The 16,593-nt window shown below is 40.3% G+C and overlaps 2 protein-coding genes across 2 annotated transcripts; both read left to right on the top strand.

Moving 5' to 3' along the window:
• Positions 1-228: 228 nt before the first annotated feature.
• th (tyrosine hydroxylase) lies at positions 229-6,141 on the top strand. Its single transcript, XM_005737708.1, has 13 exons — positions 229-407; positions 889-1,092; positions 1,731-1,905; positions 2,002-2,090; positions 2,200-2,267; positions 2,363-2,413; positions 3,110-3,255; positions 3,406-3,541; positions 3,903-3,972; positions 4,058-4,114; positions 4,437-4,532; positions 4,615-4,748; positions 5,353-6,141. Exons 1-13 carry the CDS (start codon positions 324-326, stop codon positions 5,510-5,512), a joined length of 1,470 nt encoding a protein of 489 aa, XP_005737765.1. The 5' UTR covers positions 229-323; the 3' UTR covers positions 5,513-6,141.
• Positions 6,142-7,879: 1,738 nt separating this feature from the next.
• On the top strand, positions 7,880-14,775 carry igf2b (insulin-like growth factor 2b). The gene is made up of 4 exons (XM_005737707.2): positions 7,880-8,063; positions 8,931-9,081; positions 11,675-11,856; positions 13,143-14,775. Exons 1-4 carry the CDS (start codon positions 7,989-7,991, stop codon positions 13,380-13,382), a joined length of 648 nt encoding a protein of 215 aa, XP_005737764.1. The 5' UTR covers positions 7,880-7,988; the 3' UTR covers positions 13,383-14,775.
• The last annotated feature ends 1,818 nt before the right edge of the window (positions 14,776-16,593 follow it).

Raw genomic sequence — 16,593 nt, 5'->3', positions numbered from 1 at the left:
AATTTCGAAAATATAAGTGCATTTATAAAGGCCAATGAGAATGTGCCAAACATCTGCAAAAAAGAGCTCTGTCTCAAACTATACAACACGCTCCAAATTGGGATGAGACTGATAGATTCTGCGCATTGATTGATTAGATTGAGCGTGTTTGACGTCAGAAACGGCAAACAAATGATCCCATAAAAAGGGGAAACCTCCGTGGTGAAAAAAAGAAAAGAAAAACTGTGGGCACACAGCACCGACTGAGAGGTTTAGAGAGCGCCAAAACCATACTACCACTTCTGCCACAGAAGCTAAGTCAATACAGACTTCCGAGCCTGAAGATGCCGCTTTCAACCAGCTCCACATCCTCCACAAAGAGCGTCCGCAGAGCAGCGTCCGAGCTGGAGAGATCTGATTCCATCACGGTAAGAAATATTTTAGAGAACACAAGTTTGTTTTAAATTACAAACAGAAATCTGTGATTGTCTGTGGAGTCATCTGTTAAGAAAAATACTTTCAATGAATCACGAAAACTGTTGTATGGCACAAAGAAAACTTGGCAAGATGTTCATTACGCAGCGTCGCTGTCTGGCGCACATCTCAAACGAACAGCTTCCCAGGAAGGAAAAACAAATCCTGCACGTTTCAATTTTACAGTTGAAATCTGCTAAAATGTGTGCTGTGGTCGCTATTTACTCTTAGATATGTCGTAAGGTTTACCTTGATTGCATTGCCGATCTAATGCGCATTTGGAGATGTAAAGCGCACCCATCAAATATCAAGGGAGACATCCAAAAAGTAAGCAAAGCCCATCAGTTACGTCCATGTGGTGTCGTGTCTGTCTTTTCTTACTGTCTTACAGTTAAATCGTAACAAGCAGAACTTTAATTTCTCTTTTTAAAACAGTCTCCAAGATTCGTCGGTAGACGGCAGAGCTTGATCGAGGACGCGCGCAAGGAGAGGGAAGCAGCCGCTGCAGCGGCAGAGGCTGCAGAGGCCAGTGAACAGATAGTGTTTGAGGAGGACGATGGAAAAGCACTCCTCAACATTTTCTTTACTTTAAGAAACTCCAAGACACCTGCGCTGTCGCGGACACTCAAGGTTTTCGAGGTAATCCATCACAATTTATTCTAATAGAGTTTTAAGGGGTAACTAAATATTTTAAAGATTTATTTTGATTTATATGTGACTATTTATTTTGTTTGTTAATAATTAATTTATGAATGCTTCATAAATTCACACTAAGCTACTGGATTTGCTCTTTTGCAAAGATTCCCATTGGTCGGTATTTGTGTCTAGTTGGTAATAATACAGTTATCAACATTTGCACTCTAATATTGTGGCTGTGACCCATTTTCTGGTGAGACAACAGGGTTGCAATAATTGTGGGGAAATTAAAACCGGTTTTATAGTAGGTAAGTAGTCAAGATTCACAAGAAGGTAATTGTAAAATGTTTTTTATTTTAGTGGAATATAGTGGATATGTAAAGGTTGAATAATATTTTATTGGCTATTGTTAAAGTTGGTTACACATTTTAGTCACACAGAAGTACCGAAAAAGGTCATGGAAGAAAACCATTTGGAAAAAGAAATATCTATGTGTGGGTGGGGTGGGTGGGGTGGGGGGTTATTCCATGTTTTGAACAGGAAAGTGTGCATCCAGAATCAGTTATTGTGCTTCACAAATACTTCTCACCTCTGGATCTCTGCTACCACAGTCACATCTCAGCTTGCTGACTGTATTTCAGACATTTGAAGCTAAGATTCACCATCTGGAGACGCGACCATGCCGGAAGGTCAAAGACACCCTTGAGGGCCTGGAGTACTTTGTCCGCTGTGAGGTGCACCTCTCAGATGTCAGTACCCTGATCAGCTCCATAAAGAGGAACGCAGAGGATGTCAAAACCACCAAAGAAGTCAAATGTAACTGATGAAATAATTGTGAAACATTTTAAATAGTCTGTAGAAGTGAGCAAAAAACAGAACAGTTTATTTTTTTCTCCCTGTTTTCTCAACTAGTCCACTGGTTCCCAAAGAAAATTGCAGATTTGGATAGGTGTCATCATCTGGTCACCAAATTTGATCCAGACTTAGACCATGACCATCCAGTAAGTAATGACATTGCCAAGAAGAAGAAATAATTGAATAGAAATAGCTGTCATTACTGGGCTTGTTACAGAAAATGTGATCTGTGTTTGGTATATTTGATTTAAACAGGGCTACACAGATCCTGCCTACAGACAGAGGAGGAGAATGATTGGTGACATTGCCTTCAGATATAGATAGTGAGATGGGCCTTTTCCTAAATACTCCACACACAACCATAAAAAATAGACATAAAATTGAAATGTAATAATTGTGTGCATATGTTTGTCCTCAGTGGGCACTCGATCCCCAGAGTGGAATACACAGAGGAGGAGATTGGCACATGGTAAGGGGCTCTTTCATGCTAGTTTTTAATATTGATAATATAAGATATGAAAAGTTAAGTCTGAAGTAGCAGTGAGCATAAAATTATCATTTACAATGAACACAACATGTTTTTATCTATTAAAATACATTTCATTGTTATGTTGTTTTACTGTCAACACATTGTGGTCTACCCACCAACCAATGAGTCATTTGCATATGATTTGTCTTTTATGGATGCTTCGGTAAATTAACTTCAGATGGAGGGTGTCACAAGAATAAACTTGAGGTGACAGCTCGAGCTTGTCTGAAAAAAACAAACATATCCATAGCCTGAGAACAAAGTGTTGTTTGCAAGTTAATAGATGTTTATATTTTACTTGAACAGTTTAGGACAAAAAAAAGACACTAATGAATGAATTTAGTCACCAGACCAAGTAGAAAAATTATAGCAATGTGCTTTTTCATAAGATTTATACGATACGAGAAAAGCACAGCATAATAAAAAAGAGCTCTATAAATATGATGCAAGAAATAAATTGCTTGAAATAGTTAAACATTGCAGGATAAATCCAATTTAAACACTGTTAATTAGCAGGCGCATAACACTAACCATAACTCTAAAACTACACTGCAGTTTTGCTTATTTCCAGTTTTTCCACGATTTTGATTTTAATAAATGAAATCTCAATTTTTATGTAATTAAATCTTGATTTAGGCGAGAAGTATATTCAACCCTGAGGGACTTGTACACCACCCATGCCTGCAGTGAATACCTTGAGGCTTTTTGTCTCCTAGAAAGGCATTGTGGGTACAGCCCAGACAACATTCCCCAGCTGGAAGATGTGTCACGCTTCCTCAAAGGTAAAAATGGGATAAGACAAAATGAAAAGAAAAGATACGTAAATACAGACGCTTAGCGAATGTCGACTCCACCTATCAGGGTTTGATTCTCGCTCTCTCTCTCTCTTGCTTACTGTCCCTTTACCACCATCCCCCTGAACACACATGCAGAGCGCACAGGATTTGCGCTGCGTCCAGTGGCGGGCCTGCTCTCAGCCAGAGATTTTCTGGCCAGTTTGGCATTCCGAGTGTTCCAGTGCACCCAGTACATCCGACATGCTTCCTCCCCCATGCACTCCCCAGAACCGTGAGTACTACTGTGACTCTTTTGGCTTTGTGCTTCAACTAATTATAAAGTATACAATCAGAAATAACTCCATAAAAACAAATGCAAGTGAAATTACACATAGCATCTGCTAATAGCAACAACAATTCATATTAAAAAGCTGCCATATGCAAAAGCTGTTGTGTTTATGTAATTATTTTAAGATTCGATATGTTTTTCTTTAGAGAATAGGCTTGCTTTCATTCTGTAACTGTTATGTAATCAGATTGAATTTCCAGTTTGTGATCATAAAGTCTGCATCCAATCAAACTGAACTGTGTGGTGTTTTTCATCCAAGATCAAACATTGTCGTGAATTGAAATAACTTTTGCTTTCTCTTCAGTGACTGCGTCCATGAATTACTGGGCCACGTACCCATGCTGGCTGATCGCACTTTTGCCCAGTTTTCACAGGTTAGTGCTGAAGAGATTAGCAGCCTTACAGATCATTCAGTTCTTTTGTGCTATTTAGCAAGAACTGATCTATTATTTTCCACAGAACCTTGGTTTGGCTTCACTGGGGGCATCGGATGAAGATATTGAGAAACTGTCCACAGTAAGACTTTTGTCTTCGAACACAAACAACACATACAAACTGTATAAATATAACTGCAGTGAAGTTTGGGGTTGAACCTCATGTTGCCAGCCCATCTCCCAACCGAGACACACACACACACATGCTCCCACCCTTCTTAGCCTGGGCTTCGAGCACGAACTAAGATACATATCCCATATAGTAAACAATGGAATTAACTATTGCTAAAATATCTTTGAAAATGCATTACTTTGGACAGCCTCTTGTCTAAAATCTAACATGTAACTAATGCACTGATTGTCCATACTTCTTCTCAGTCACCTGCTTTCTGTTTTTCCATCAGCTGTACTGGTTCACGGTCGAGTATGGCTTATGTAAACAAAATGGTGAGGTGAGGGCTTATGGAGCTGGGCTGCTTTCCTCTTATGGTGAACTTGTGGTACGTTCAAACTTTTTTTTTTCCTTTAATGCAGCACACACAGACAGCTGTTAGCTAATTCTCCATTTTTTTAAACTTCCAGCACTCTCTGTCTGATGAACCAGAGACAAGAGAGTTTGATCCAGAGGCTGCAGCAGTGCAGCCCTATCAAGACCAGACATACCAGCCTGTTTACTTTATTTCTGAGAGTTTTTCAGATGCCAAGGAGAAATTCAGGTACTGCTCTTTATCATACCAGACATACACATACATAAGAACATACAGAACTGATAAAAAAAAATGTAAAAAAACAACAACAACGAAAAACAACAAAGAGAGAGGTTATGTGAGGACGAGGTCAGAGAACAGCCAGCCAACCCCCGAGGCCACAAACTATTGTAGGTCAGCCATAGCAGCCAGAAGACAGCTGTTCCTAATGTAGTCTTCCTTACCGAGGCAAAAGTCTGGAGTTTTATTTGGCAAACAGATCAAATGCTGCCCTGCAAAACAAGTAGCTTAAGTGAGTGTTTTCACAATATTCAGCCTCTAGTAGAATGCAGCACATGACATCCCCGACACACTGGATGAGAAAATACCCGCACTGGAATGTTTGAAAGAGCACAGAGAACATTGTGAGCATCATTACATAGGAGTGTTTTCTTTATGTTGTGGAATCCACAGTCTCAATAATTTGCATGCATGTACAACATGGCAAATTATAACACAAGGACAATTTGCAGGCTTGGTTGCTTTAGTCCATACTTTCAGTTGGAGCAAAAAGACAGCCCCATTTGAGATCTTTAAGTTTCTGACTTCTTTACATCTTTACAATTTTGACCAGGGCTTATGTAGCTGGCATCAAGCGTCCCTTCTCAGTCAGATTTGATCCATATACCAGCAGTGTTGAAGTACTGGACAACCCAGTGAAGATCCAAGGAGGCCTGGAAGGTGTGAAGGATGAGCTTAAAGTGCTGACAGACGCCCTAAGTGTGCTATCGTGATGATGCGCTGTCTTTCACCATCCGCCTGTTGTTTGCTTTTCTCTCAGCTGAGTCCACGCTGTTGAAGATTGCCAATGTGTTCATATTTCTGTGCCGTACCTGCTGTATGAATCTGAGTTTTGCTCGTTGTGGTTGGCTGGTTTTCCAGCAAGGTTGCAACCATTAAAACCTCAAAACTCAGCGCTGACAAAGTATCCAAAGATCTTAAATGCTTGCATTTGTGAAATGATGGGGTTTTACTGACTGGACCATTCATGCTTTTAAAGTTTGTTGTTTGAGAAATGTGTCAAATCTAGAGTCATATCAAGGGGAACTCTGATAATGAATGTATTAAAAGAAGACTATATAACTATGGTATAGATATTTTGAAATTAAAGAATTATAATGGTGTATATTTGGATCGTTTATTTTATTTAGAAAAAAATCTGTAACTGCTCTGTCAAAAGCTTTATTTTCCAAATATGTGAATTTAGCATTTGAGTAATTAAATCCATGGCTTTCCTATGCTGTTCTTGTCTTGCATTGTGTATTTTATGCTGGTTTCGTCTTGCAGTGTAAATGCATAATAAAAAGGGGGAGGGGAGAATCTATGTAATAACCTATTGATTAGAAACTATCAGATAATAAAGAACTGCAAATTGACATTCCATTATCGTTTCTGTGATTTATCAAGTTTTATTCCTACAGTTAAACTAAAAATATAAATAATTGTATTATATTTGATAGGTTTTTGCTCTTATCGCTGATGGGAAAACCTAGAAATACTTTGGCATGAATTATTATTTAACGACACCTGGCTGCTTCTTATGGAACGCCAGGACTGCCATAATGAATTAATTAAATACACCATTAAATAATTAATTAAATGTGTCAATAATTAATTAATTACATGTATCATAACTATTTATTTAATTAATTAATTCCAATTTTAATTAATTATTGCCACATTAATTATTTAATGGTGTATTTAATTAATTCATTATGGCAGTCCTGGCGTTCTATAGATTCTTGCTTTACATTTGTCTATCGCAAGAGGGAGCTGTCTAGCTGTTTTGGCCTGCCTCGTCATAAAATCACAGCATATTTATTGAATTTTTTTGAGAAAATAAATCTTCTTAAGGTTCTCTTCCTGTCACCAATCTCTGTTTTGAGACGTTATTCGGTCTTAAAAACAAGCTAAAGCTCACAAACTACCCCAAGACATTTTAATGACACTAAATGCACTATAGAAACTCTATTTAATGTGCTTTATTGAAAATAAATAAATAAATCAGAAATCAGCCATTTTTGAAACTGTTATTCTGCATAATCATCGCTAATATATAAATTAAGTTTATATATTATCTTCTTTTAAAAGATCTACTTTTTACAGCGTGTGCTGTTTTGAAATAACCCCGAGAAATGCTGTGCATAAGAGAGAAATGTTAAGCTGTGAAAGAGAACACGAGTTTGCTGGGACACGCTTCCTTCTGTTCAGGTAAGAAGATGCGATCAAATCCAGGATTCAACATTCCAGCACAAAAGCTGGAAAGCCGAAAGCTGGAGGACAAACAAACGGAGGTACCGTAACCTGACCAGCAGGTGTCAGTATGAGTCTGAAGACACGTCCAGATCTTTACCTTCACCAGAACACACACTGAAATAAGGGGACCCTCGAAGAGTTTTATAAAGCATAACGTGAATGTGCGTGTTTATATGCTAAAATCAGATTTTCAAAGTATGGATCACTCTTTGTCTCCTCTGATGGTACCTGTTCAATATCTGCATAAAGTAGTGCTGCTGGACTGTATGATGCATATTTGTCATAATGTGCATACTAATGCATTAGTAAAGCTCTCCATCATATGACCATCCATCATATGTGTGGCTTGAGACATGCCTGCATCTACTTTCCCACTTGGTGTCCCGCTGCATCCGCTTTCTACTGCATGATCCCCCAGTTTTATCTCCCCTTCACTGTCAGGCACCTTTGACCCCAGTGCCTGCATCTAAGCAGTCTGAGGGAAGCCGCAAACCTTGGCCACAGTGATTCCACTGAATGTTAATCTTAATTACAGCAGGGCGGAGACATTGACATTTTTCTTGGAGTCGAAGGAATTACCCCTATTCTTGTTCAGTCTGCGTCCTGTGTGTAAACATTGTGATTGTAGGTTACAGTGCGTAAACGTGGAAAATGCCCATGGAAGTGTTCCATATTTTGTGACTCTCACCCTCTTATTCTCCCTTCAAGCACTTTCATAAAACGTCTCTGGGCCTTCTTTTTTTTTCATGGGCGAAGAGGAGGAGCAAGGGGTGGGGTGGGTGTAAGGGGCGTGCTTTAGTATATAATACCTCTCCCTGAGAAGTTTTGCCTGTCGCCTAGTCTTTGGGACAGCTTCTCACTCACCATCTCTATAGTTTAACCAACTGGGAAACTAACTCACCTGCAATTTCTCCAACCAAATAACTCCCAACGTTTTGACTACTGCCATCTGACATGGAAACCCAGCAAAGATACGGACATCACTCACTTTGCCACACCTGCCGGAGAACGCAGAACAGCCGAATGAAGGTAACCAAAGAACAAGCAAATTGTTTTATACTCTCCGGCTCTGCCGTGTGCGTAATGAAAGACGTCTGACAGGGTGATAGCGGAGTTGTCTTGGTTTTATAAGTAGGAAAACCAGTTCGGGTTCTGTAGATGCAGTGCTCGCATCAGTTTTGTGCAGTATGAGAACCGGGACATCTTTTGATTTGTATGCAGCAGAGAAAGTTCAAGATGCATAAACGGCGAGGAGAAGCTTTGAGGCATTTGGGATGGAAAAAGAACAAGTAATTTTAGTCTTCTCGCGCCTGGATGGTTTCGTGAACACGGAGCAAACAGCTGATTTTTTTTACCGGCAGATAGGGGGCGGCAGGTTTGAGGGTCAGTGAGCTCATTCCGGGGTGAGCAAAGGGAAAATATATGCTGAGTTTGGTGTTTTCGGCTAGTTAACTATCGAGCAGCCGGCCTTGCAACTTCAGGAGGGTTGTGTAAGAGTGGAAAGCTGGTGATACTGGCGACTTGTTTTTTTCCTCCAGAATAAGCACTTCTTCAGGTGCGACAGACATGACAGCAGCTGATAATAGCGGGCGGGGAAGGTGAAGAGAGGGTCTGCATATTGCGACATGATTTGAGATGATTTTCTTTTTCTGAATTTCTACTTTGTCGAACATTTGAGCACGTACACCGTACACAGCGGGAGCCTGTGATGAAGACTGTACCCTCTTCGTCTGAAAAAAACAAAACAAAACAAACAAAAAAAAAACAGTGGCTGATTTTGATTAAAAAATGGTATTTAAAAATGTCATTAACTGTTATTTCGTTAATGATTTCTGTATGCCACAACTTTCTGCATGTCATGGCTACATTTGGTGACCCCCATGCTTCATTCCGCAGGTCAAGAGGATGTCTTCGACGAGTCGCGCGCTGCTCTTTGCACTGGCCCTGACGCTCTACGTAGTGGAAATGGCCTCGGCGGAGACGCTGTGTGGGGGAGAACTGGTGGATGCGCTGCAGTTTGTCTGTGAAGACAGAGGCTTTTATTTCAGTAGGTTTCAAAGCATTACAAGTTTTCACGATGGGCTGTGTGAATGCTCATTTGCCTGTTGAATCTCTCTGTTGTTCGCTTGCACACATCTGTTTGGAGCAGAGGTGGGAAGTAACGAAGTACAAATACTTCGTTACTGTACTCGATTAGAATTTTCAGGTAAAACTTTTGCTCCCTACATTTTTAAACACATATCTATACTTTCTACTCCTTACATTTTCAAAACAAGCTAGCGACTTTTGCTTTAATCCATTTGACGGTGGTTATTATTTAACGTCTTTGAGCCTTCAAACATCAAACCGCAATCACATTTGCGTATTAATCACCAGTGGATGTCGCACAAAAAGAGATGAAAGAGGCAAAAGCGAGTACCACAGTCAGTGGTTAAAGTTGGAAGGTTTTTTTTTATTTGTTTCTTTTTTTTAAAAACTTGTTTAGGACAAACAGGTGAGTTTGCTGTACTGTGATGGATTTTAAGTAAAGAACAATGTGTGACTGGTACACAGTGGCTGTGTGCTCATGGTCAGAGGGAGGTTACATCAAGTGCAGCTGGTGGGATTTATTCACTGAATTCTACCTTCATATCAACTGTATATTGTCTAATATAAGGACAGCTTAAACAGTGGATGGAAATCAGCGAGGACAATTTATGCAACATCTGCTGACATCTTGTTGAATTCAGCAAAGACCAGTAAACCTCAGAGCAGCAGCAGCAGTACAGATCAGCTAATCACAGCCTGTACACAAAGAAAATCTACTGGAGCTCTCAATAGAAATTCTCGTGAGTTGTGACTCTTTCCCCCACACTGAGCCATTACAGCTGATTTTAGGATCCCCCACCTGCTGAATCCCACTTTAACCTCTTCCCTACTCATTTTCCTGTTTAAAACCATCTACAATGTAGGCAACAGAAAATAGAGAGACTTTTTATTTTCCTCCTTTTTCTCTAAAATTCAGACTGAAATTCTGCATTCCTATCTACCAATATTATTTAATTATTACATTAGTATCACACAAGGTTCAGTGAGCTTTGCACAAAAATAACTGGTAGAAATATTCCTCAAAGAGCTACTTTTACTTTCTTACTTTGAGATAATTTCAGAGCCTGTACTTTTTCACTTTTACTTGAGTAAAGAAGTAGCTTCAGTACTTCAACTTTTACTGGAGTATTTTTTTAACACTAGTGTCTGTACTTCTACTTAAGTACAGAATGCCTGTACTTTTGCCACCTCTGGTTTGGAGAGCTGAGACTGTGCTGCGGTTGTGTGGTATGCGTGTTTGCTATTTTTCTTTCTCACGCACTCACTCACACTAGCGCGTGCGCATACACACAGGGGGAGATTATAGCCAGCTGTGTGTCTCAAGACCTGGTCCAGGCTTCTCTCTCTGCTGAGTCTGCTTACAGCCCATACCTCTCATTGCATATGAAAGACTGGTGAACTGCAAAGGCACACACACACTGGCGACACAATAGGCTGCTTGTTTACCAGTAAAGTAATAGCACCCCATGAGGCATACCAGTCACCTCAGCAATAGTGTTCCCAGGCCAGGAGACCACACTGATGAGTTGGTTGAGGTGGGGGGTTGTTGATGTCAGGCTAAGAGAAGAGCTCATCAATTCTAATCATTGCTTCCATGAAGATGGAGTAATTGTAAAGCAGTGTTTGAGGAAGCATTGTGGTAGCTGTTAATCCTAAACTGCGAAAGCCTCTGTTCGCACAGTCTGCACTGTTTGTGACATACATAACTTCACCTTCCTCTCAATAATCTGATTTCAAACACTTCAGCTGAAAAAAAAACAATTTTAGCTGTTGCTTTGAAAATCAAGGTGTTTTCTTTGTGTGCTGCTTGCCACAGCAGCTTCTTTACCAATCAGGAAGATCGTTATCCAATTTGGGCCAACATAGATGTGCTCCCTTCTCTTTGTCCCCCCACCCCCTACAGCACATTTTCGTTTTCTTCTGCTATCAAATCTGGCCATCCCATGAGATTTCTCAAACATTGTTTGGGTCACAGGACAGCAAACAAGGCCTTTATTCATTGTGGATAATGTTCTCCTGTGCAACATGCTAACCATCCAACCCTTTTTTTCTATACCTTTCTCTCTCTTGCTTTAGCCCTCTTTTGTTATGCATTCTTTACCTCTGTTTTGACCCTCACATTCCCTGTCTGCACCCATCCCCTTTCTCCTGATATCTCTACTTCCCTACTGTTCCTCTCTCCTCAGCGTATTTATCTCTGCTGACTTGGCAGAGAACAAGGTCAAAGAAGAGTTTTCCATTTTATATATTTTGCTATGCCTAATATACCTGAGAGCTTAGATGTCTTTGCTGCTCCCCTTTGGTCTCTACAGCACAGGGTGTTTACTTGTGTATTCACTCATTTAAGGACTTCCAGATAGCCCTAATCAGATTATCCTCTACAAACAAAAAGATTTGTTGCAGTTGGCCATAGAGTTCCTTTTATCCTCTTTGCTCCAAGGGCTGCTATGACTGTCGAAGTAATCCTGCAAAAACAACCTTGATTCATTACTGATGTTGTGTTTGCAGTCCCTAACCTCTACGTCTTCATTCCTTTTTGTATTTTTCCTCAGGTAGGCCAACCAGCAGGGGTAACAACCGACGCCCCCAGACCCGTGGGATTGTAGAGGAGTGTTGTTTCCGTAGCTGTGACCTCAACCTACTGGAGCAGTACTGTGCCAAACCTGCCAAGTCCGAAAGGGATGTGTCAGCCACCTCTCTACAGGTCATACCGGTGATGCCCGCACTAAAACAGGTACGTCTAAGCAACAACAACAACAGGCCAGTATGGGAAATAGTGCTAATCCCAGCTCTATCTGTCCTCCCATCTCCTGTGCCCCCATTCACCTCTGAGCCTAGCCCCTATGTCACTGACTCTTGAGTACAGTGTACCCATGCTAACGCAGTTATATCTAGTTAATTGGCCAATGGAAAGCACTCAACTTACAAAGAAAGTGCTGACAGTCATGGAAAACATCACAAAAGTCATAACACGTTATATTCAGGAAAAGGGGGTGTGTTAAGTACGTATATGTCCTGTAAGATGGTGGACAAAATGTATTTGTGCCTGTCCCGAACCACCAAAGCTCTTCTGAAATATGTCACAGACATGCGGAAGAGTTTCAGATCTTTTTAATGGATTCACAAGAGCAGTTGCTTGCCAGACCTCTTAAAGCCAGTTAAACTTTTAAACAAGCCTAAAAAAGATGTTTTTGTTTTGACTGCTCATAAAATCAGTACTGGTGGCATGACACTGCTAAAAATGTATAGATATAAATACCGTTACTGAGGAAAGTAATAGGCATTTGAAAGAACGAAAGAAAGAAAGAAAGAAAAGAAAGAACGAAAGAAAGAAAGAACGAAAATAAAAGGCTGTTAGGGACTTAGTTTGGACATGTCTCTAGTTTTTCTGTGTTGGGAGAGTTGATGGGTACAGCCTGCTCTGAGGGCCAGCTGTTCTTGGGCTATTGAGAAGGCCTGGAGTGAATGAAGGGGGATAAACACTCTTCAAGTGGCAGGACCAAAACAAGCCATTCAGATCTAGCACTGGCTACTCACGCATAAATTCTAGCTTCATTGCAACCCCTCCTGCTTTGTCCCTGGTGCTCAAGACAACACCTAGCATTGTTTAAAGGAGTCTTCTGCGTAAGAATTGAAGTTTGTGAATTGTGTTTGTATGCATTTCTGTGAAGGCTACAAAGTTCAATGAGTGGCTGAGTGAGTGCCGGCTCCTCATATGTATATGAGACAAGTGACCGCCCTTCCCTTTGACATTATGTTAAAGAGGCTGAACTAGGCGCTTGTTGACAGCTTCTCCCAGTCAAGGAAACTAAAACAAGGACAAGGCGAATCTGTTATGACGTCCAGCACTCTATGACATTTGATTTCCGTTTCACTGGCCCAAAAATGACTGAATGTTTTCACATAATAAACAAGGCTTTCCTCCATTGTAATAAGCACTTGAACAATATCTTATCACCCTAATGAACTGACTCCCTCTTTTCCCTTTTCTCCTCTATTTTCGACCGCACGCCACAATAGGAAGTCCCGAAGAAGCAACATGTGACCGTGAAGTATTCCAAATACGAGGTGTGGCAGAGGAAGGCGGCCCAGCGGCTCCGGAGGGGTGTCCCCGCCATTCTGAGGGCCAGAAAGTTTAAGAGGCACGCGGAGAAGATTAAAGCCAAGGAGCAGGCTATCTTCCACAGGCCCCTGATCAGCCTTCCTAGCAAGCTGCCTCCCGTGTTGCTCACCACGGACAACTTTGTCAGCCACAAATGAGCCCGCTGCCAGCCCTTTGCACAGACAAGAGTTTTGAGGGTGAAAAAAAAGACTAGGGGATTATAGCTTTGTCTCTGACGTCATTTCTGTGGCAGTCCTCTTTGACCTCCCCTGCCCTGTCCGAGCTCACCAATCCCTCCCCCTGCACATATCCACTACGTCTTGAACCCCTGGCCCTTTTCTAATGCCCCCCCTTCCCCCCGAACTCCCCCCTCCCCACCAGCCCACCCTCCTCTGGCACACAGACATGCCTTCACATTCTTCCTGTCTGAACTCTTTCTCTCCCACTCTCTTTCAGTCACTGATACAAAAGGCACAAACACAAATGTCGAACAAAAAGTTAACAATTCGGCTGAATGCGGTTCAGGTGGATCCTTAAGCAAAAGACAAAAAGAGAAGGGAAAAAGAAGATGAAAGAGATCTGTCGTTTGCAAGTGTCAAGAGGACACCTAGCGGAATGTTTTTTGTCCTTGTGGAAGACAACTGAAAGTGAAGAGCTGCTTGCATGAAAGAATCCATTCCACATCATTTTTCCTGAGGCGAAAAGAAAATCTCTGTTAGTTCTTTAGTTTGCACCTCTACCTATAAAGGGACTTCCACACTGTAAGGAATTATTTTATAAAATTAGATTCCTGTTCCAGCACCTTTTGATCACAAACAAAAAGCAGAAAAGAGTCTGCAAAATTGCACATTGCCACGGATTACGTCAAAGTAAAGAAAAAAATGGCACTATTTTTTTATGAACAATGAACGTGTAGCTTAAAAAAATGTCATGGTGCTAGCTTTGGGAATGGACTCAAAGAAGAGGTGGAAAAGCACGTTTTTTTTTCTTTGAATTAATAATTAAAGCTTTCCGTTTTAAGGAAAGTGTGACTTTTTTAAAATAAAATAAAGGATATGGGGGAGCTCCTGGCAGTGGCAATGTCAAGGGGGAAGAGTCACTGAGGAAAAATATGGGCTGTGTTGGCATCTAGGCTCATGGTGAGTGCTAGCGGCTGCTATTTACTAGTTTGCCAGCATAAGCAGCAAGGGATAACCAAGTCCCTGTTCCTCCTGTCCCTCTGAGGCTGCTGGACACATGGAGCACTATGGGGACACATACGGGACACCATGGACCACCTGGATTGGGACAGTACTATAGTTTGGGGACAGTACTTCCTGTTTGCCATGGCTTTGTGGACTGTTCTGGCAGGAAGTAACATGGCATGGACTAAGAACAAGTGGGATAATGATGATTATATTTTATTTTTTGTCTTTTTTCATATCAATGTTTCAATGAAAAAAAAAAAAGGAAAACCCTGTCAGTTTCTGGTACCGTGACATTCCTGTTTTTCCAAGTTAGGCTTTTTTTTATTGTTATGATGTTATTTTACAGTTATAAAGAAAGGGAAAAAACAGCAATAATGTCAACTAACATTTTATTTTTATTGTATATCAGTAGTATTCACATGCTTTTGCCTGAAAACAAATACTTGAAACTATATTTATATATATACACGTCTACATGTATATATATATATATATATATATATATATATACACATTCATTATAGATATATATATAGATATAGATATATAGATATACTATTAGTTTCCAGGGACGTTGTGTTATTTTCCTTTAGTCTGAGCTGTACCTTGCGTAATGAGCCGCCAAGCTTTTTTGTTCGTTTGTTGAAATACAAATAAGGGCACTGTATAAAGGCATTATTTATTTTGTTATAAAATATATTTGAAAAATTGGTCCAAATAATATACGTAGCACTGATGCTCAACTGCTAGATTTATTTTGTATGATCTCTGTTTTCCAATTGGAGTTGTAAGGCTTTTTTTTGTAGATGCTTTGTACCAAAAATGTTGTTTTTTTCCTGTTTCATTTGCCATAGTCCTTCAAATTAATATTTTAACAGCAGCATAGCCTGGATTGCTTAGGCATGTTATGTCACAAAAATAGGCACATACTCTTAATCTGTTGGTCTGCATGGATTTCCAGGAGCCTGTCAGGGTTGTCTGAGAAAATGAAAGCATCAATGAGTAACTTTTTCATTGCTGGAAAAAAAAGAGAAATAACTGTTCAACATGGATATTACTCAAACCCACTATGTTTTTTAAGCCACTTTAGTATTGATGGTAGGGGAGGGGGAATGACGAGTCCTTCATTAAACTGTGTTTTTATAAGTGTGCATGGTGTCCTATGATCTTCTAAGGAACATCTAATGCAGTGCCAGTCCCACTGATACTCTTAGTTGGGTCATGAGGCCATAAGTGTCCACTCAGCCGTGGAGTTGTGGGTTTGCATTACACATAACCAAGTCATCCTATTCATGCCAACGTTGGTGTGATGCTAGCAAACATCAAAGGTCATTTGAAAGTCACTGTCTGTCAAAGAGAGACCATCTATCTATCTATCTATCTATCTATCTATCTATCTATCTATCTATCTATCTATCTATCTATCTATCTATCTATCTATCTATCTATCTATCTATCTCTCGAAGTCTCTTTTTGGTATAGCACAGTGACTCTGTGCATCATCAAGATATCTTGATCTTGTGCATCATCAATATGCATCTGTATTTGCATTGGTATGTGTGTTTGGGGTTCGGGATTCATCCCTCACAATCTTCCACTAATGCATCCATTATGCATTTACTGAAGGGCTATCATGCTGAAACATTTCTGAAGCACTCAGGAAAAAAAAACGTGCTCTCTAAGGGAGAAGTGGAATCGTTGCTGAGTTTAAGAGATAAGCTTGTTGTGGAAGGTGAGCTGAGGTTGTTACCCATACCTGGCCACAATAATATAGTTCTCTGTAACAAGCCACTGAAGCCCATGTCAGAAGCAAGGTCATCCTGTGCCACATTATCACAGTTTCCTCCTCTGTTGTGTCATGCATCACCCCATGAAACGGTGACTCAATGGATAGTTGCCATATTGTGGTGTAGAGTCGAGAGAACACTTTGTCTTTTTTCTGTCAGAGAGATCTCAATTATCAAGGCTGCATCTTGTCTCTAATTATATTCTACTTCAGTTGTGCAACAAAGCAGGCAGTGCAATTATTATTATTATTGATATTATTATAATATTTTATATTTTATTTTATATTTTCCTGCTAGGACTGCATTCATTCACTATTGTAATGTTCAAACAGGCTACTCTAGTGTTCTTATGAATGGCGTGGAAGACAACCACTTCTTTTCGCTGAATATGAAGA

This window comes from Pundamilia nyererei, unplaced genomic scaffold (assembly GCF_000239375.1).
Source record: "Pundamilia nyererei isolate P.nyererei 1_Seehausen unplaced genomic scaffold, PunNye1.0 scaffold00078, whole genome shotgun sequence".
NCBI lineage: Eukaryota > Metazoa > Chordata > Actinopteri > Cichliformes > Cichlidae > Pundamilia > Pundamilia nyererei.
This window is presented reverse-complemented; position numbering and strand designations above follow the sequence as displayed.

Bases quoted from the DNA above. Each gene is read 5' to 3' on its own strand.
- th (XM_005737708.1), top strand. From the start codon at position 324: ATGCCGCTTTCAACCAGCTCCACATCCTCCACAAAGAGCGTCCGCAGA. The intron at 4,115-4,436 runs GTAAGACTTTTG...TTTTTCCATCAG, and splicing joins ATATTGAGAAACTGTCCACA to CTGTACTGGTTCACGGTCGA. The intron at 4,749-5,352 runs GTACTGCTCTTT...AATTTTGACCAG, and splicing joins GATGCCAAGGAGAAATTCAG to GGCTTATGTAGCTGGCATCA.
- igf2b (XM_005737707.2), top strand. From the start codon at position 7,989: ATGGAAACCCAGCAAAGATACGGACATCACTCACTTTGCCACACCTGC. The intron at 9,082-11,674 runs GTAGGTTTCAAA...ATTTTTCCTCAG, and splicing joins AGACAGAGGCTTTTATTTCA to GTAGGCCAACCAGCAGGGGT. The intron at 11,857-13,142 runs GTACGTCTAAGC...ACGCCACAATAG, and splicing joins TGATGCCCGCACTAAAACAG to GAAGTCCCGAAGAAGCAACA.